This window comes from Phocoena phocoena, chromosome 19 (genome assembly GCF_963924675.1).
Source record: "Phocoena phocoena chromosome 19, mPhoPho1.1, whole genome shotgun sequence".
NCBI classification, from domain to species: domain Eukaryota; kingdom Metazoa; phylum Chordata; class Mammalia; order Artiodactyla; family Phocoenidae; genus Phocoena; species Phocoena phocoena.
This window is the reverse complement of record NC_089237.1, coordinates 50,705,996-50,726,594: the sequence shown is the minus strand read 5'-3', so window position 1 is coordinate 50,726,594 and position 20,599 is coordinate 50,705,996. Positions and strand designations below refer to the sequence as shown.

The 20,599-nt window shown below is 44.1% G+C and overlaps 1 protein-coding gene and 1 non-coding gene across 2 annotated transcripts; one reads left to right on the top strand and one right to left on the bottom strand.

The window, feature by feature from the left end:
• Nucleotides 1-6,915: 6,915 nt before the first annotated feature.
• On the top strand, nucleotides 6,916-10,508 carry LOC136139164 (C-type lectin domain family 10 member A-like). The gene is made up of 9 exons (XM_065898058.1): nucleotides 6,916-6,982; nucleotides 8,301-8,417; nucleotides 8,729-8,824; nucleotides 8,913-8,984; nucleotides 9,088-9,159; nucleotides 9,320-9,406; nucleotides 9,495-9,646; nucleotides 10,127-10,233; nucleotides 10,352-10,508. Exons 1-9 carry the CDS (start codon nucleotides 6,916-6,918, stop codon nucleotides 10,506-10,508), a joined length of 927 nt encoding a protein of 308 aa, XP_065754130.1.
• Nucleotides 10,509-11,671: 1,163 nt separating this feature from the next.
• Nucleotides 11,672-11,744, bottom strand: TRNAD-GUC (transfer RNA aspartic acid (anticodon GUC)). Its single transcript has one exon. It is a non-coding gene; the product is annotated as a tRNA-Asp (tRNA).
• Between the last annotated feature and the right edge of the window lie 8,855 nt (nucleotides 11,745-20,599).

Sequence of the window (20,599 nt, the reverse complement as noted above, 5' to 3'; positions counted from 1 at the left end):
TCCAAAAGGCCCTAGGATTGCCCCTGCCTTTGGCTTCAGGTTGAGGTCCAGAGGAGTGGAGGGAAGGTTCCCCAGGAGGAGCGGATTCCCCTAAGACAGCCTGCCACCATTTAAAGGTTTGTTGGTGAAGGTGGGAATAAATGAAAATCCTTATACATGGTCGGGGAGAAAATAAATTGGTGATGTCTTTTCAGAGCAGTTTGACAGTATCTGTACAATTAAAAAATTTAAGATAGTTGTGTCTACTCAGCAATTCTACTTCTAGATATTTAACCAAGAGAAATATCTGCTTCTTAGCACAAACAAGTATATATAAGCCTATTCACGTCAACATTATTTATAAAAGCCAAAGATACAAGCATCTCAAAATGCATCACCAAGGGAATCATTAAACAAAGTCTGGAAATCTGTACTCTGGAACACCATGCAGCCGTTAAACTGGAGGTGGGCAGCCACATGAGAAAATCCTCAAGACCCATTTTTAGGCAGAAGCATGTTACAGAGAAAATTCTGTGTTTAAAAAAAAAAACTTCTCTACTTATGTGCGTGTATTCTTATAGGTATATAAATATATCTGAAAAGACACATCAAATTTCTATTTCTGGGCTCGGGGGCTGGAAATTGGATAAATTTCTTATTTTACTACCTTTCCCTGACCTATCATGCCTGAGCTATAGGTGAGGATACACCTTAAATCAGTGACCAACACGGTGCCCTCTCCCCCACAGCCATGTACGCGACTAAGAGACAGAGAAGCGTAGTGTCTCTTACCTGGCACCTAATAATCCACCTAAGGACTTTTTCCTTTTCATCTGCGCAATCTGGGATCATTGGATTTTGGAAGTTCTAGTGCCCAAGGAAAGAACCCACCCACCAGGGAAGACACCTTTGGTTCTGTTTCAGTTTGAAGATGAGATTGAATCCTGGCTGATTTGGGCTCCTCATTATACCACTAGGTAGGGGATATGGGAAATTGTACTTTTGGGGGTGACTGATTCTTATTAAGAAGGGAAATAGGTCTGTTGCTTCACGATGGGGAAAAAGAAGACTGAGCCTGGAATTCATGAGACTCTGGGGTGCTAGATAGCACTCACATGTCCAATAATATAATGGTCAGTGGTGCATTGTGGTGACCCAAGATAGATGGGACCATACGGACTTGGATGCTGCAGAAATGAAGTTTGGGGTCACCCCACTCGGTAAAAGAATCCTGACCAGCTGAGGTGCTGGGAGAGGGTAAGGGATCATGGAAAAGGTAGTGGAAGAAGGAAGCTATGATTGTCAACCATGAAAGAAGTCTCAGAGACAAAAGGAAAAAAAAAAAGGTTACTTGCAAAGAAGTTGTAAGGGCATGACTAATCATTAATTTTTATATTTAATCTTTTCTTACTATAAAAATTTAAATCCCACTTCAGATCAAAGAAAGAACTTTCTCTGGAATCATTGCTGAATGTATATTTAACTAAATTCTCATTTGTTGTGCTCTTTTGTGCGTGGGTTCCTAGGAAGATAAATGTCTGTTTCAGACCTGTTTAACATGTACATATCATGAGTGATCATGTAAACAATATGAGCCTGTGTGTTACAATTTTTAAGATTGAATAACAATATGGATAATAAATATATTGACAAGGAATGAGTACCAGGGATATAAATTAAACTGCCTAGCTGAAACTAAAAAAAAAACAGTTGTAAGGGAATCAGACTTTGGGAGGACAGGCTTACCAAAGAAAACCACACCAGGTATTCAAAGGAAAATACTGCACAATGACCAGTTTTAACAAGTTTTCATCAGTCTGCTCCTGATGGCAAAACAGAACTTCTCTCACATGATTAGCCTGTGCACAAAAGGTCATGAGAGATCTTAAGGCATCAGCATTACAAAGGCAGGGAGAAAGTTGTTTTTCCTAGGGAGTCAGCAATTTATGGGATATGCTCAAAGTTTCATTTATTTTTGGGACTAGAAGGAGAACTGTTTTGTGTGTGTATGTAAAATCCACATGCAATTTATCAGCAAAAATCCTGTCAATTCTACCTTCACAGTGTTTCAAAATCAAAACATTTCTCACCACCACCAAGCACAAACCACCATCCTCTCTCACCCAGCTATTACAATGGCTCTTATTATTATTTAAAAAAATTTTCTTGGAGTATAGTTGATTTACAATGTTGTGTTAGTTTCAGGTGTACAGCAAAGTGATTCAGTTATACGTATATATATATATTCATTCTCTTTCAGATTCTTTACCCATATGGGTTATTAGAGAATGTTGAGTAGAGTTCCCTGTGCCATACAGCAGGTCCTTGTTGGTTATCCATTTTATATATAGCAGTGTGTGTTTGTTCATCCCAACCTCCGAATTTGTCCCTCTCCCCCACTCTGGGTTGCCACTCTGGTCCGGGTTCATGAAATTCACAACACAGTAGTCACATTGTTACAGTTTAAATGTAAATCAGTCCTCTGCTCTGACCCCTTCTCCAAAGCCTGCCCCTCTTACGGGTAAAAACAAATCCGTGACAATAGCCTACAGGCCCTGAAGAATTGGAGCTCCAGGTTTTCCCGCTATGATTCATCTACTTCTCCCTCACCTCTTTCAGACTTTTGCTCAGATAATCATCTTCCCAGTCTAGGCTGTTCTTGACATCCTAGTCTTGACGGCCTGTTAAAAATTGACCTTATTTTACCCACTTCCTTGCTATATTTTCTTCCACAGCGCTTATCACCGTGTGACATTATATATATTTTACTCAATATATTTTTATTATTATTAATTTTTATTTATTTACTTTTGGCTGCTTTGGGTCTTCATTGCTGTGTGCAGGCTTTCTCTAGTTGCAGCGAGCAGGGGCTACTCTTCATTGCAGTGTGAGGGCTTCTCATTGTGGTGGCTTCTCTTGTTGCGGAGTGTGGGCTCTAGGCTTGTGGGTTCAGTAATTGTGGCACGCAGGCTCAGTACTTGTGGCACGCAGGCTCAGTAGTCATGGCTCGCGGGCTCTAGAGCACAGGCTCAGTAGTTGTGGTGCACGGGCTTAGTTGCTCTGTGGCATGTGGGATCTTCCCAGACCTGGGATCGAACCCATGTCCCCTGCACTGACAGGTGGGATTCTTAACCACTGTGCCACCAGGGATGTCCCTATATTTTGCTCATTTATTCTGTTTATCTGTCACCCAGTAGAATATAAGCTCTGTGACCAGGGCCTTTTTTACCTCTTTGTTTACTTCTGAAGGATACGTTTCTTCAAGGTTTCAAAAAAGCCAGACTAGAAGGTACACAGCAAGTCAGTATGGCCTTGGCACCTGGAAAGGGAGTCTTATCATCAAAGGAGGACCAGCATTGGCATCCCAAGACGAGGAGCATTTAATCTTTATTTTAACATGGACATTCTTTACTTCTGGTCGGTGTATGCTTTCCTTTACTAATTAAAGCAGATGTACTCTGTGTGTGTGTGTGTGTGTGTGTGTGTGTGTGTGTGTGTGTGTGTGTGTTTAAGGGCCATTTGTTTATTTATTTTTACTTTAATTTTGGCTGCATTGGGTCTTCGTTGCTGTGCGCAGGCTTTCTCTAGTTGTGGCGAGCGGGGGCTTCTCTTGTTGTGGAGCACAGGCTCTAGGCACGCGGGCTTCAGTAGTTGTGGCATGCAGGCTCAGTAGTTGTGGCTCTTGGGCTCTACAGCGCAGGCTCAGTAGTTGTGGTGCACAGGCTTAGTTGCTCCGCAGCATGTGGGATCTTCCCGGACCAGGGCTTGAACCCGTGTCCCCTGCATTGGCAGGCAGATTCTTAACCACTGTGCCACCAGGGAAGCCCACAATGTATATTTGATAGGCCACAAACAGGCTGTTTTAGTTAGCATAAAATTCAAGTTAGCTCATGAAAAAGCCAGAATGACTTCCCCATACCTCAATATGTGAAAATTTCTTTTATCAACACCCAGTAAATACTTGTTGAATGGATGGGTAAATGCTTGGATGAGTGAATGGAGAAACATACCATGTTCTTTGTGGGAAAGATTCAATAATCTTTAATTCAATAATAATCAATAATAAGCAAAAATGTTGATTATCCCCAATTAAGGTGTGAAACTAATACAGTACTGGGGTCGACACAGAGATGAGAGACCCAGACCCCGCTCCCAGGAAGGACTTGCTGCCCAGTTGTGGGGAGTGTAACTTGTGCACACAGCCACCTCCCCTGAGGTCTCACCCCTGCTGCGGTGGCAGCATCAGGTAATAAAGGCCCTGGTTCAGCCCAGTGATGGGCAGCTCTGACAGGCGGTGCAGTTGGCTTGGCTAAAGCTTTGTGGGGTCTTTGCATCTGTTTAACTTCTTCCTCTGCCCCCTCCTCTTCTTTCCCCATCCTTTCACAGATGTGGATCCCTAATAAATAGACTGCACCCCAAATTGGCTTCCAAAAACCCAACCTGTAACGAATACTAATTAAAATACCAAATACAAGCAAAGCAAGAAAACAAAACGAAACTGGAAACAACCTAAATGTTTATCAATAGGGAAAAGCTTAGTCAATAAATTATGGCACAGATTATGAAATGAGATGAAGATGAAAAATGAATAAAGGACATTTTATGAACTGATATGGTAAAATGTTCCTGATACATTGTTAAATGAATTTTAAAAAGCAAGTAGCAGAACACAATCCCATTTAATTAGAAAATAGAACCTGAAATGTATTTGCTTTCCTTTCTCCGCCCCCCCTTTTTTTTTTTAACATCTTTATTGGGGTATAATTGCTTTACAATGGTGTGTTAGTTTCTGCTTTATAACAAAGTGAATCAGTTATACATATACATATGTTCCCATGTGTCTTCCCTCTTGCGTCTCCCTCCCTCCCGCCCTCCCTATCCCACCCCTCCAGGCTGTCACAAAGCACCGAGCCAATATCCCTGTGCCATGCGGCTGCTTCCCACTAGCTATATACCTTACTACGTTTGTTAGTGTGTATTCCTTCCTCCCCTTTTAAGACACTAAGAATCTTTCTTACTGTGAAAAGATCGTGTGTGTGAATTCAGAGCAGCCCCCTTAGAGGGATTTACAGAGTTGACAGGATTAAATTGAATCCGTTTCGTGAGGACAGTGTATGTGGAGAGAGCCCAGGCTAGTGTGTCCGGCAGCACTGGGCTGGAAATCTGGCTCTTTTGCTTACCAGGGGTGAGATCTTGGGCAAGTCACACGATGGCTCCGAGCCTAAGTCCATCATCCAAAATTCCTCCCAAGGTTCTTGTGGAAATTGAATGGTTAATGCAAGTGTCTGGCACAATCCTCATCAGATTTGCGTGCTCAATAAATTCTGTTCTTTCCCCTGGCTTCTCCCCTCCCATTCCGGCCAGGAAATCCTACTCTCCACCACCCGCTTCCCTCCTTCCGAGCCGAGTGAAGAGAGCTGGCCAGAGCTAGGGGAGCATGATGGCTGAGGCCCCAGAGGAAGCTCAGATGCCAGGGACCCCGGGTCAGGATTGAGCGAGAGCAGAGCAATGGGCTCCTCTGGACCCGGGTTTGCAGTGATGGAGACACCAACGATTCTGAGGTCTTCAGATGCAGGAAGTGAAAGGAGGTGTGGGGCAGATTGCACCTCTGTTTCCTTCTGGTCCAATGCTTCTCTCCCAATTGATAAAATTGAGGAAGTCATGGGAACTCAAAAGAAGCGGAAAGGGAGTAGACACTCCCTACAAGAGGAAAGCAGAGCTGGCCCCGTATCCAGCTGCCCTGTGCACACCACGTCTGCCTGCGTTTTGATTTCAATTCCATCCTGTTATTTACTGCCCCAATCAGGGAAACGGGAGATTCCCAGATTATAGACTCCTGGTCTTTCAGACACAAAGACCAGCAGGTCTCCAGTCACTTAGGTGGCTCCTCCTTCAGTCACCTCCATCCCAACTCTGCAGGATTTAGTTTTTTCCGCTCTGGTCACCGCTGCACAAAGAACTCAAGAATCATAGCCTCTGGACTTTTCACAGGTAACCAGGTTGGGGATGCAGGTGAGACTAAGGGGGCAGGGAGGATGTCAGAGAAAGCAGGGAGAGGGGACTGTGGGTCTTAGGTGAGACTGAATGGGAAGATATGTAAGGGGGCAGCTTGGGGATTTAATGACCGAGCAGAGATTTTAGACTCTCTTCCCTTCACTGGATGCAGATTGAATTGTGGCAGCCACAACCTCAGTCACAAACTGAGACTCACACTCAACCCCTTCTCTAGCCCAGTTCCAGCCCTGTCTTCAGCCCCCACTCCAGCCAAACCCCGTACCAACCCCAGTTCCTCCTTTAACCCCAATGGCATCTTCACCCCCAGAGTCAGCTTGAACCTTTGTGGGTTTTTTGGCCGTGCAGTGTGGCACACGGGATCCTAGTTCCCCAACTAGGAATTGAACCTGTGCCCCCTGCAGTGGAAGCGGGGAGTCCCAACAACTGGACCGCCAGGGAAGTCCCAAGTCAGCTTGAATCTTAACACCAGCCCCCACCCAAGCTTGAACCTCAACTCTCTCCTGTTTCCAACTTCAGCACCAAGCTTAGGTCCAGCTCCATCCATGGCTTCAACATGAGTACTGACCCCAATCCTAGCAGGAGACACAACCTCGATTCCAGCTCCCAGTGTTAGACCCAGTCCTAGCAATACATTTAGCTCCAACTTTACCTGCACTGTCAACCCCAAACTCAACCTGACCCTACCTCAAAGCCCAATCCTGACCCCACTTCTGACCTCAGCTGTAAAGCCAAGCCCATCCCCGTTGCTAGCCTTGACCCTGGGCTTCTTCTCAACCCTCATCTCTTCCCTTATCTCCAGCCTTGCACGCGGGTCTTACCTGGTCCCAGCCTCCATCTTTATCCCAGCTCCTTCCCCAGCCTGGCTGCTGGCCCTGCCTCTACTTCAGCTCTGACAGCCTCAGAGGCCGTGTTGGTCCAAACATGTCAGTGAAGTATGAAGACCTCCAGTACTTGGAGAGTGAGAAGAAAAGCCAGGGGTTTACAGATGGTAAGATGAATGGGGAAACGGTCTTTCCTAAAATCTCCTCTGAATATGTTTAGAAGGATTTCTGCTGTTGTGTCATGTCTGCACCTCTACCATATGTACTGGTGGGGTCTCTCACTCTGAAGGGGAGGCCCCAGCCTCTGGGGACCCCAATAAAAACACGATTCAAGGTCCACAGCAGTCCTGGCTTCCTGTGCTCTGGGGAAGGGCATGAGAGTAAACCCATTTTCTTTCTCTCTCTCTTTTTTTTTTTTTAATTTTGCCACTTAAAAGATTTACTGGCTATTTATTGTAGCTATTATTATTATGGACACATCCAGGAATAACAAAACATAGACCCAGATTAATTACACTGAAGGAAATTGCTAATATTGTCTCTTAAAACCATTGCAGCCATAATGATTGTTGCCTCCCAGCTTGGGCATGTTAAAAGCACCTAGTGTACATTTTCCAGAATTTTATTTTTCCTTCTTTTATTTCCAAAGTCTTTTTTTTAATTAATCAATTAATTTATTTATTTTTGGCTGCATTGGGTCTTCGTTGCTGCACACGGGCTACTCTTCGTTGTGGTGCGCAGGCTTCTCGTTGCGGTGGCTTCTCTTGTTGCAGAACACAGGCTCTAGGCACGTGGGCTTCAGTAGTTGTGGCATGTGGGCTCAGTAGTTGTGGCTCACAGGCTTAGTTGCTCTGCGGCATGTGGGATCTTCCCGGAGCAGGGCTCGAACCCGTGTCCCATGCATTGGCAGCCGGATTCTTAACCACTGCGCCACCAGGGAAGCCCTTATTTCCAAAGTCTTGAGGAATAACTTCTCCGTAGAGCCTTTACCTTAATGGCCAATAGTAAATCTCTTCTCTCCTATAGATGTGCCCTACTTGTACTTCTGCTTATTAATCCAGAGGTCAGCAGTGTGTGTTCCTTATGGGCAAGTGCAATGTGCCCCATATTAGTAAACCCATTTTCTAACTTGTTTTCACTGGTGAGTGTGAGCCTGCTAAGGTAGTCGCCGTCTCTCTCCCTGGGTCCTCCTGCCTGGCGCCCCAGCTCTGATGATAGGACCTTATACATCGCCATCATCCCCTGTCTGTGTGTCTTTGTGTACATGTGTCCCCAGGGGTGTGAGGGGCCCGTGTGACTGAGCACTTGTGCTGGTCCATGAGGGGTCAGTGGCCTGGACGTCCCCCCACCCACAACTCTCCTTGTCCAGCCTCCCCCCAGCATCAGCTGCAGCAGCCTCCTCCCTGCAGGTCCCCATGGCCCTATCCTCCTCCCCGTCTCTCACGTCCTGGACCCTCCTCGTCCTGACACCCTCTCCTCTTGCAGGGCTGCCTGCCCTCGAGACCTTCCTGCAGCGGCTCCTCTCCAGCACCCGCTCCTTCCTGCTCTCCCTGGGCCTCAGCCTCCTCCTGCTGGTCGGCATCTGTGTGATCGGATCCCAAAGTGAGGGGCACGGGGTGGGCAGGGAAGAGAGAAATAATGGGGTGCAGTGGTGGGGGCACTGGTGGCGAGAGTGATAAATGAGGATGACTGCTGGCCCTGTCACTTATCAGTTGGGAAATGAGGTCAAATTATGTCCCCTCTCTAAGCCTTAGTTTCCTCACCTGCAATATTGTATAACAATAGTGCCCATCCCTTTGGGTGAGGTCACGCTGTAGGGACCCAATGACACAATGCACGTCAAGTGCCCTGCCCAGTGCTGGCACAGAGGACCTGATAACCCTTAGCACTGATTGTCTCATCCGCCTGATCAGATTCCAAGTTTCAGAGGGACCTGGCAACCCTGAGAACAACTTTCAGCAACTTCACTTCAAACACTACGGCTGAGGTCCAGGCACTGAAATCCCAGGGTGAGCCTGGTATGGAAGGACTGGGGTGGGGTGCGGTGGGAGTGGGGGAGGAACTGACTCCTGAGCCCTGAGTCCCTGTGTTCTCCAGGTGGAAGTTTGCAAGAAATGATAACATCTCTGAAAGCTGAGGTGGAAAGTCACAAGCAGGAACTGCAAGCAGGTGAGAGACCCTTCGGGAGAGTGTGTGGAGGGGTGAGTGCCAGGCACTCAGGGCGGGGGAGAAATGGGAGCAGTCACGTGGTGCTGAGTGCCCTCCCTTCCAGCCCGTAGCTTGAATGACAAGGTGCTTTCTCTGGAGAGCAGCCTGGAGAACCAGCTGCAGGAACTCAAAGCAGGTCAGGCCCCTGCTCCCCTCCACCTGGGCATGAGGCGTGTGGGAGGGCAAGGGGGTTCTTAGGCTGGGGCCCAGGGCGTAGACCTCTGGTCTCCAGAGACTCAAGGAGCAGAAGCCACACCCAGGGCACTGTCCCCACTGCCCATCCGTGTGCGTCCCAGGTTATTCCGAAATGCTCTTGCGAGTCCAACAGCTGGTCAAGAACCTGAACTCCCTGACCTGCAAGATGGCTGCTCTCAAGAGCAATGGTGAGGGCTGCATGGGGTGGGCCGGCCCCAGTGTCTGCCCACGTCCCCCGGACAGCATCTCAGACCCTCCCCTGCCCCGGCCCCTTAGGCTCGCAAAACAACTGCTGTCCTACCAGTTGGCTGGAGCATGAAGGCAGCTGCTACTGGTTCTCTTACTCGGGGAAGCCCTGGCCCGAGGCTGAGAAGTACTGCCAGCTGGAGGATGCCTACCTGGTGGTCATCAACTCCAGAGAGGAGCAGGTGAGGCCCCTAGAGCGCAGGTCCAAGACACGTCCCATTGAAGAGAATGGTTCTCCGCCTTGGCTACATATTGGCATCACCTGGGGAGCTTTTTTTTTTTTTTGCGATACGCGGGCCTCACTGCTGTGGCCTCTCCCGTTGCGGAGCACAGGCTCCGGACGCGCAGGCGCAGCGGCCATGACTCGCGGGCCCAGCCGCTCCGCGGCATGTGGGATCTTTCCGGACCGGGACACGAGCCCGTGTCTCCTGCATCGGCAGGCGGACTCTCTACCAGTGCGCCACCAGGGAAGCCCGACCTGGGGAGCTTTTAACAACGACTGACATCTGAGCCAGACCCTCAGAGGTTTAATTGGCCCCGGGCGTTGGGATTAACACCCCGAATCTCCATGACGGGTTTAATGAACACGTGAAGTTCAGAACTGCTAGTCCAAGGAGTTGGCAGGGTGGGGAGAAGTCACCACTGCCCTTCTGTTGTCCCAGGATTTTGTCCAGGCCCATATAGGCTCCTCCTACACCTGGATGGGCCTCAGTGATCTGGATGGAGTCTGGAAATGGGCGGATGGGACGGACTATGAGACCAACTTCAAGTGAGTGCCCCGGGTTTCTTCCTCGTTCAGCTCGGCTCCTCCAGGGTCTGACCCTCAGCCCCTTCTCCCTGACCTGGATTCTGTGCCTCCCTAGCTGCCTGTTGTCCTCTCCCCTCAGGAACTGGAAGCCAGGCCAGCCAGACGACTGGCAAGGGCACGGGCTGGGTGGGGGCGAGGACTGTGCCCACTTCCACCCCGATGGCAAGTGGAATGACGACGCGTGCCAGAGACCCTACCACTGGATCTGCGAGGCCGGGCTGAGCAAGGGCAGCTAGGGGAGCGGACCACCTGGCCAAGGGAATGGCGGGGCTGGGGGAGGGGGACCTTCTCCTTGTGGGAGAGGAGTAAGCCCTGGGAGATTGGAACACTGCCATTGTTTGGAGTTGGTTTTTTTTTTTCCCCCTTAACTTTTAAAAGATTATCTAGAGTTCCTAAGGTATTTTTTTTTAAAAAGTTCTGCTTTATTGAGGTATAACTGACGTACAAAATTGTAAGATATTTAAAGTGTACATCGTGATTTGATACAAGTATGCATTGTGAAAAGATTCCCCCATCTAGTTAATGAACATATCCATGACCTCAGATATTTATCTATTTTTTAAGGTGAGAACACTTAAGTTCTACTCTCTTAGCAAATTTCAATTATACAATACAGTGTTATCAACTATGGCCACTGTGGTTTTTATAATTATTTTATTTAAAAAAATTTTATATTGGAGTATAGTTGATTAACAATGTGTTGGTTTCAGGTATACAGCAAAGCAATTCAGTTATACATATACAGGTATCTATTCTTTTTCAAATTCTTTTCCCATTTAAGTTACTACAGAGTATTGAGCAGAGTTCCCTGTGCTATACAGTAGGTCCTTGTTGGTTATCTATTTTATTTTATTATTATTATTTGTCTATTTTAAATACAGAAGTGTGTACACGTCAATCCCAAACTCCCAATCTATCCCTCCCCCCAACCCTTCCCTCCTGGTACCATAAGTTCGTTCTCTAAGTTTGTGAGTCTGTTTCTGTTTTGTAAATAGGTTCATGTCTATCATTTTTTAAAGATTCTGTACGTAAGCAATATCATATGATATTTGTCTTCATTTGACTTACTTCACTTAGTATGATAATCTCTAGACCCATCCATATTGCTGTGAATGGCATTATTGCATTCTTTTTAATGGCTAAGTAATACCCATTGTATATATGTACTACTTCTTCTTTATCCATTCATCTGTCGATGGACATTTAGGTTGCTTCCATGTCTTGGCTATTGTAAACAGCGCTGCAATGAACATTGGGGTGCATGTATCCTTTTGAACAATGTTCTTCTCCAGATATATGCCCAGGTGTGGGATTGCTGGACCTTGTCGTAGCTCTATTTTTAGTTTCTTTCTCTCTCTCTCTTTTTTTTTGCCATGCCACGCAGCTTGTGGGATCTTAGTTCCCCGACCAGGGATTGAACCTGGGCCCTTGGCAGTGACAGTGTGGAGTCCTAACCACTGGACCACCAGGGAATTCCCTATTTTTAGTTTTTTAAGGAACCTCCATACTGTTCTCGGTAGTGGCTGTACCAATTTACATTCCCACCAACAGTGTAGGAGGGTTCCCTTTTCTCCACACCCTCTCCAGCACTTATTGTTTACAGACTTTCTGATGATGGCCATTCTGACTGGTGTGAGGTGGTATTTCACTGTAGTTTTGATTTGCATTTCTCTAATTATTAGTGATGTTGAGTATCTTTTCATGTGCCTCTTGGCCATCTGTATGTCTTCTTTAGAGAAATGTCTATTTAGGTCTTCTGCCCAGTTTTTTGATTGGGTTGTTTGTTTTTTTTTTGATATTGACCTGCATGAGCTGTTTGTAAATTTCAGAAATTAATCCCTTGTTGGTCACATGGTCACCGTGTTTTACATTAGGTTCTCAGAACTTATTCCTCTTATAGCTGAAAGTTTCTACCCTTTTACCAACCCTTTCCTGTTCCCCCCAACTCCCGGCCCTTGGCAACTACCCTTCTACTTTCTATCTGTGAACGTGACTTTTTTTTTTTTTAAAGAGTCTACATGTAAGTGATACCATACAGTATTGTCTTTCTCTGTCTGGCTTATATTACTTGGTATAAATGCCCTCAAGTTCCAACCATACTGTTGCAAATGGCAGGATTTCCTTCTTTATCATGGCTGAGTAATATTCCATCATTTTATATGTACATATATATAATGGATATATGGTAGAATGTTATATTATTCTTTATCCATTCATCCACTGATAGACACTTAGGTTGTTTCCATATCTTGACTATTGTGAATAATGCTCCAATGAACATGGGACTGCAGATATCTCTTTGATATCCTGTTTTCATTTCCTTTGGATGTAAACCCAGAAGTGGAATTGCTGGATCATATGGTACTTCTATTTTTGATTCTTTGAGGAACTTCCATATTGCTTTCCATACTGGCTGCACCAGTTTACAGTCCCACCAACAGTGCCTAAGGGTTTCTTTTTTTCTCTACATCCTCACCAGCTTCTGTTTCTTTTTAACCTTAAAAATCAGCTTTATTGAGGTGTAATTCTTACCCAATAAAATGCACCCACTTAAAGAGTAGAGATGACTCTTGACAAATATGAATACCTAGGTAACTACCACTCCGATCAAGATAGAACATTTTCCATCACCCCCCAAAGTTCCCTTATACCCCTTTGCGGTCTAACCCACTTATTTGTCCCCAGGCAGCTAATGATCTGCTTTCTTTCACAGCTAATTGGTTTTGCCTACTCTAGAATTTCTTAAGAATGAAATCACACAGTATATACTCTTTTGTGAACTCTGATGTATTTCATGTCACCTGATTTTTAACAACCTTAAAATGGCAGAAGAGAAGCTAGGTGAGGTCTTGGAAAGTCCTATGTTATTGTGAAAAGAGCATTTTCCTTTCATATAGATTTGAGTTCAATTCTTTTTCTGTCACTTAAAAGTCAGGTAAACTTAGGGTAATAAGGAAAGGTAATTCTTTCATTTCTTTGAAGATCCCAGAATTGTTGGGAAAAGTAGATAAGATCCCAGGTGTATTGGCTACCTATTGCTATGTAACAAGCCACCCCAATGCTCAGTGGCTTAAAACAACAAGCATTTATTATACCTCACAGGTCTGTAGATCAGCTGGGTGGTTTTTTGGTCTGGCTAGGCATGGCTCATCTTAGCTGGACTGGTTCATGCATTTGTGGTGGGTTGGCTGGTCTAGGACAGCCTCTCTGCTGTGTCTGACATTTGGCTGGCTATGGGCTGGGGTAATGGGCTGGGGTAATGGACCATGTTAGGCTAGCCTGGGCTTGTTTGCATAGTGTTTGGGCAGGGTTCCAAGAGAGTAATCTGAAGAGTTGCAGGGACTCTAGAGCCTTAGGTTTGGAACTGAAGCATCACTTCTGCTGCATCCTATTGGCCAAAGTAGATCACAAGGCAGCCCAGATTCAGAGAGTTGGGAAATAGACTCCACCTTTTGATGGGAGGAACTACAAAGCCATATTGTGGAGAGAATGTGTATAGGGAGGGATGGAAATTGCTAATTTTCTAACAATCTAGCATACCAGGGGAAGCATGTCAATCATGGAGAAACAGCTCAAAGCTAAAGGTTCCCATTAAGAGAGGACAGGGGCTTCCCTGGTGGCGCAGTGATTGAGAGTCCGCCTGCCGATGCAGGGGACGCGGGTTCGTGCCCCGGTCCGGGAAGATCCCACATGCCGCGGAGCGGCTGGGCCCGTGAGCCATGGCCGCTGAGCCTGTGCGTCCGGAGCCTGTGCTCTGCAACGGGAGAGGCCACAGCAGTGAGAGGCCCGCGTACCGCAAATAAATAAAAAAAAAATTTAAAAAAAAAAGAGAGGACAGGACCCATTCATTACTGTACTGGTACCAAGAAAACTGCCTGGCATATAGGAGTGTCTCAATTAATGTTAATTAAAATTAAAGAGGGTGATGTCAGAGGGAAGGTATGGGAAAAACAAAATTTAGCTCCCAGGAAGCAGCACCCTTTCACTTTACCCTGCCCACCAGCATCACATGAAAATCATCAGGATGGAGCAGAGAGAGGTCTTGATGGAAAGTGCTCTGAGGGGACCTGGAACTGATGGGTCCAGAAGACACTGCCCAATATGCAAGAGATTCCATAAGGGGCAGCAGTACCCAGTGAGTTCTGTGGCCACAAAATGCTGGAACCCAGTGTAGCCAATACTCCAAACCAATAACTTCCAGGTCATTTCCCTCATCACTTTATGCAGTCCTACTTAATTAATTCTTCTTCTGCTGGATGTTGGGTCAGCATTCAAGTCTCATGAAGTTCTCTGTGTCTAGACTAGAATAGTCCTGGAAATCCTGACTCAGTCTAATGATGGAACTGACAGTTATCTAAGCAACATCTGCTCAGAAGCCCATACTCCTGAGTGTGTCCCTTGAAATAATAGTATTTAAGAATACTTGGTACCATGCCTTTCCTGAGGTTTTCAGACTACCCTTCTTTGTTGAAGACATTTTTCTAAACCACATAGCTACAAACAGGGTCTTCAGGCAAGAGCAGAAGGAAACAGAAAACTTACAGATTGATAAGGTTGAATGGCTACAGTTAATTTATTATAATAACCACCAATATCATAATGGAGAATAATGTTATCTATTGAATGTAATACAGAACTATTTTATGAGGATTTGATGTATGTTTCCCAAAGAGGAAGAACATTTTGTGGTCAATGAGGGCACTGACAAATCTCCAACACCTTCCAATCTGTAGAGTGTACAATCTCTGAAACACTTATATTACCATTAACATTTTGCCAGCACATATTAACCTAGGGATGGCTGAATTCCCTTTTGATTGAACAGCTCTTCCCATATAGCTCTTAAAATAGTGGTGAGGGCTTCCCTGGTGGCGCAGTGGTTGGGAGTCCGCCTGCCGATGCAGGGGACACAGGTTTGTGCCCCGGTCCGGGAGGATCCCGCATGCCGCGGAGCGGCTGGGCCCGTGAGCCATGGCCGCTAAGCCTGCGCGTCCGGAGCCTGTGCTCCACAATGGGAGAGGCCACAACAGCGAGAGGCCCAAGTACCGAAAAAAAAAAAAAAAAAATAGTGGTGAGATAGTTAAGAATATGGTGCACACGAAATGAACTTTTTTTGTTTGTTTGTTACCATCTCTCTTTCTCTAAAGGAAAAGAAAAAAATCTTTGTAGTGATCCAGTGACCTTCTGGGGAATCCCCAAAATCGTTTAGGGTAAAAGACACCTTAAGAATTTTATTTTATTTTAATTTATTTATGTATTTTTTAAAGAATTTATGTATTTAATTATTTATTATTTATTTTTGGCTGTGTTGGGTCTTCATTGCTGTGTACGGGGGCTACTCTTCGTTGCAGTGCGTGGGCTTCTCATTGCAGTGGCTTCTCTTGTTGCAGAGCACAGGCTCTAGGTGCACGGGCTTCAGTAGTTGTGGCACATGGGACTCAGTAGTTGTGGCTCGGGGGCTGTAGCGCGCAGGCTCAGTAGTTGTGGCGCACGGGCTTAGTTGCGCTGCGGCACGTGGGGTCTTCCAGGACCAGGGCTCGAACCCATGTCCCCTGCGTTGGCAGGCAGATTCTTAACTGCTACACCACCAGGGAAGCCCCAGAATTTTATTTTTCTGAATTTAAGGTCTGATCTTGAGAAGGCAAAATTAAAATTTTTCAGATAAGTTGGGACTTCCCTGTTGGCGCAGTGGTTAAGAGTCCGCCTGGCAACGCAGGGGACAGGGGTTCCATCCCTGGTCGGGGAAGACCCCACATGCTGCAGAGCAACTAAGCCCATGCACCACAACTACTGAGCCTGTGTACCCTAGAGCCTGCGTGCCACACTACTCTGCCCACATGCCACAGCTACTGAAGCCTGCATGCTCTAGGGCCCGTGTGCCATAACTATTGGGCCCACGTGCTGCAACTACTGGGCCCGCGTGCTGCAACTACTGGAGCCTGCGCGCCTAGAGCCCGTGCTCTGCAGCAAGAGAAGCCACTGCAATGAGAAGCCTGTGCGCTACAACGAAGAGTAGTGCCCCCTGCTTGCTGCAACTAGAGAAAAGCCTGCACGCAGCAATGAAGACCCAATGCAGCCAAAAAAATAAAATAAAAATAAATAAATAAAAGTTATCAGGTAAGTTGATTACTTGATCAGGGTTGTAGCATGAATGCTGGAATAAAGAATGGTTGAGATTTCTACAAGGGTGACTGAAATATTTAAAAAATAAAAATAGCAGAAAGTAACACAATTGTAAGAAACCTTAACACATTCAGCATTGAGGAACTTTTGTTTGCTGGTTTTAATAAGCAAGGATGTAATAAATTCAGTATAAAGCACAAAAAGTTATTGTGATGAGATACATAATCTCTGCTCTCTCAACAGACCAAATAGATGACGATGGCTTTTACTGTTTCTTGTTTAGAGCAGAACAATTTGTTATTTTAATAGGGAAAAATAATTTTTAGCCTTGCATTAATATAATATTTGGCAGGAAAATATTCTCATACTTTAAAAATGTTATAATAAACTCATCAAAATAAAACCAATCTTGTCAGTTTTAATACATTCCATTCCTTCTTTTTAGTGCCATTATTTATAGGTATTGTATAAAGTCCAAGGAAAATAAATTTCATTTCACAAACCTTCTACAACTTTTTATCCACCCAGGTTTTACCCTTCATTATCATTTACACATTCTAGAACAACTAAACACTTTAGGGAAAAAACTACTCTCTTTTTTCCTTGATTAAAAAAAATCACATTTTTTTTGCATACACAGTCCTATTTCTTTGCTATCATTGTTTCAGATAATCTCCACCACTTTGATTAGTTATAACTGTCAAGGTAATAAATTTCAGACAAAGCTGGGAGGCAGGTGATTGAGAACTGTTTGTTATATACCAGGGTCTAAAAATCCAACAAGACTCATGATCACATAACTACAACTCCCTATAGCCACACGCATTCCTTTTACACTTTTTAAAGTGGCAAAATGATTGTTTTAACATAACCCAAGTCAAGAAATATGAAGAGTGTGAGATTTCCTTGAAGTGTCTGTATTTTTGTCCTTCTTGTAAGCTAATGAGCTAGTCTGCCATCACTTTATATGTATGAGCAGAAGATCTGACACCACTTGGTCAGAGAGAAAAGATTTTATTATTCACAATACAGCAAACAGCACGAGCCTCATGTTTGTTTCAGTTCCCTTGTCTTCCAAGCCCAAGGGAGTGACTCAGAGGGACCCCAGTGAATGCTGCAGATGCAGTGAGTTTGCATCACAGCAGAGGTACACAAATCTTTTTTTTAAAATTGAACTATGGTTGATTTACAATATTGTGTTAGTTTCAGGTATATAGCAAAGTCATTCCGTTATATATATATATATATTTTCAGATTATTTTCCATTAAAGGTTGTTATAAGATATTGAATATAGTTCACTGCACTATACAGTAAATCTTTGTTGCTTATCCATTTTATGTATAGTAGTTTGTATCTCTTGATCCCATACTCCTAATTTATCCTTACCCCACTCCCTTTCCCTTTTGGCAAGCATAGATTTGTTTTCTATGCCTGTTAGTCTGTTTCTGTTTTGTATGTAGATTCATTTGTATTATTTTTTAGATCCCACATATAAGTGATATCATATAATATTTGTCTTTCTCTGACACTTCACTTATAGTATGATATTCTCTAGCTCCATCCATGTTCCTGCAAATGGCAGTATTTCATTCCTTTTCTATTCCATTGGGTATATACTACATCTTCTTAAGCCAATTGTCTGTTGAGGGGCACTTGGGTTGTTTCCATATCTTGGCTATTGTAAGTAATACTGCATGTATCTTTTAAAATTAGAGTTTTCGTCTTTTCCAGATATACACCTAAGAGTGGGATTGCTTGATCATATGGTAGCTCTATTTTTAGTTTTTTAAGGAATGTCCTTGCTGTTTTCCACAGTGGCTACACCAATTTACATTCCCACCAACAGTGTACAAGGGTTCCCTTTTCTCCATACCCTCTCCAACATTTGTTATTTGCAGAATTTTCAGTGATAGCCATTCTGACCAGTATGAGGTAATACCTCATTGTGGTTTTGATTTGCAGTTCTCTAATAATTAGTGGTGTTGAGTGTCTTTTCATGTGCTTTTTGGCCATCTGTATGTCTTCTTTAGAGAAATGTCTATTTACGTCTTCTGCCCATTTTTTGATTCGGTTGTTTTTTTGATATTGAGTTGTATGAGCAGTTTGTATATTTTGGATATTAACCCCTTGTTGATCACATGATTTGCAAATATTTTTCTCCCATTCCGTAAGTTGTCTTTTTGTTTTGTTGATGGTTTCCTTTGCTGTGCAAAATCTTTTAAGTTTGATTAGGTCCCATTTGTTTATTTCTGCTTTTATTTCTTCTGCCTTGGGAGACTGACCTAAGAGAATAGTGCTATGATTTATGTATGAGAATGTTTTTCCTATGTTCTATTCTAGGAGTTTTATGGTGTCATGTCTTATATTTAGGTTTTTAAACCATTTTGAGTTTATTTTTGTATATGGTGTAGGGGAGTGTTCTAATTTCACTGATTTACATGTAGCTGTCCAGCTTTCCCAACACCACTTGTTGAAGAGACTGTCTTTTCCCCATTGTATATTCTTGCCTCCTTTGTCATAGATTGACCGTAGGTGTGTTGGTTTATTTCTGGGCTCTCTATTCTGTTCCATTGATCCATATGTCCTTTTTTTGTGTCAATACCATGCTATTTTGATTACTGTAGCTTTGTAGTATTATCTGAAGTCTTGAAGGGTTATGCTTCCAGCTTTGTTCTTTTTCCTCAGGATTGCTTTAGCAATTCTGGGTCTTTTATGGTCCCATATAAATTTTAGAATTATTTGTTCTAGTTCTGTGAAAAATGTCATGGATAATTTGACAGAGATCACATTAAATCTGTAGATTACTTTGGGTAGTATGGCCATTTTAACAATTCTTCCAATCCAAGAGCATAGGGTATCTTTCCATTTCTTTGAATCATCTTCAATTTCCTTTATCAATGTTTTATAGTTCTCAGCATGTAAGTCTTTCACCTCCTTGGTCGGGTTTATTCCTAAGTATTTTTTTGTGATGCAATTTTAAATAGGATTGTCTTTTTACTTGCCCTTTCTGACATTTCACTGTTAATGTAAAGAAATGCAACAGATTTCTGTGTGTTAATTTTGTATCCTGCTACCTTGCTGATTTTGTTTATCAGTTCTAGTAGTTTTTGTGTGGAGTTTTTATGGTTTTCAATATATAGTATCATGTCATCTGCATATAATGACAATTTTACCTCTTCCCTTCCAATTTGGATACGCTTTATTTCTTTTTCTTGTCTAATTGCTGTGGCTAGGACTTCCAATGCTATGTTGAATGGAAGTGGTGAGAGACATCCCTGTCTTGTTCCAGATTTTAGTAGGAAGGTTTTCAGTGTTTCATCATTGAGTATTTTGTTGGCCATGGGTTTGTCATAAATAGCTTTTATTATGTTGAGATACACAGAATCATTTCTTAATGTGGCTGTAACACAGCCACTGTCCATTTTCAGCTTGTGCCCATGTTCTCAACTGATCCATACATAAACCAAGCTTGGGCTTTTTCTCCCCCTTCAAATGAAAACCAGGGAAGAGAACTGATGCAAATGTGGTGGGTGAGAGGGGCAAGGGGTGTTACTTGCTCATGTAGCTCACTTGGGCCCTTTGATCTGGTCCTGCTTAGGCTTGATTCAATTTCCATCTGACCATGAACTGTTGCTGTATATGTCTGACCTTATGATTTGGTAGGTCTGACAAAACCCAGTTCATAATGAGAAGTTTCAGGTACCTGGTTACATTGTATCCTATGGTTAAACATTCCATCTCTTCCAGGGTCCAGTAACATGTCAAAAGCTATTTCTCAAAGTGCATCTAATTCTCTGCTGCAGATCTCATGGTTTTATTCCAGAATCTCAGAGGCTTGTGTTGTGATTCTTCTACTGGAGCTTTCCATAAGCTCCATTCTGCACTAACACCTCCAAAACTTAAAGTCTGTGGGTCATATGGCCCAAATAGCAAGGTTGGTTGCATTGCAGACTTAATCTGCTGTAGTGCCTGTTCCTGCACTGGATCCCATTCAAAACTGGCAGCCTTCTGCATCACCTGGTATATGGACCAGAGGAGTATTTCTAGATGTGGAATGTGCTGCCTTCAGAACCCAAAGAAGCCCACCGGGCACTGTGCTTTCTTCTTTGTGGTGGTGGTGGGGAATGCAAACAGCAACAATTTATCTTTTACTTTGGAGGGGATATCCTAGAAATCCCCTAACCACAAGAACCCTGAAGCAAT

What these genes read in the sequence shown, in the direction of transcription:
- LOC136139164 (XM_065898058.1), top strand. Translation starts at nt 6,916, where the DNA reads ATGTCAGTGAAGTATGAAGACCTCCAGTACTTGGAGAGTGAGAAGAAA. An exon ending in CAAGCAGGAACTGCAAGCAG is followed by an intron (nt 8,985 to 9,087) that starts GTGAGAGACCCT and finishes CCTCCCTTCCAG; the next exon opens with CCCGTAGCTTGAATGACAAG. An exon ending in TCAACTCCAGAGAGGAGCAG is followed by an intron (nt 9,647 to 10,126) that starts GTGAGGCCCCTA and finishes CTGTTGTCCCAG; the next exon opens with GATTTTGTCCAGGCCCATAT.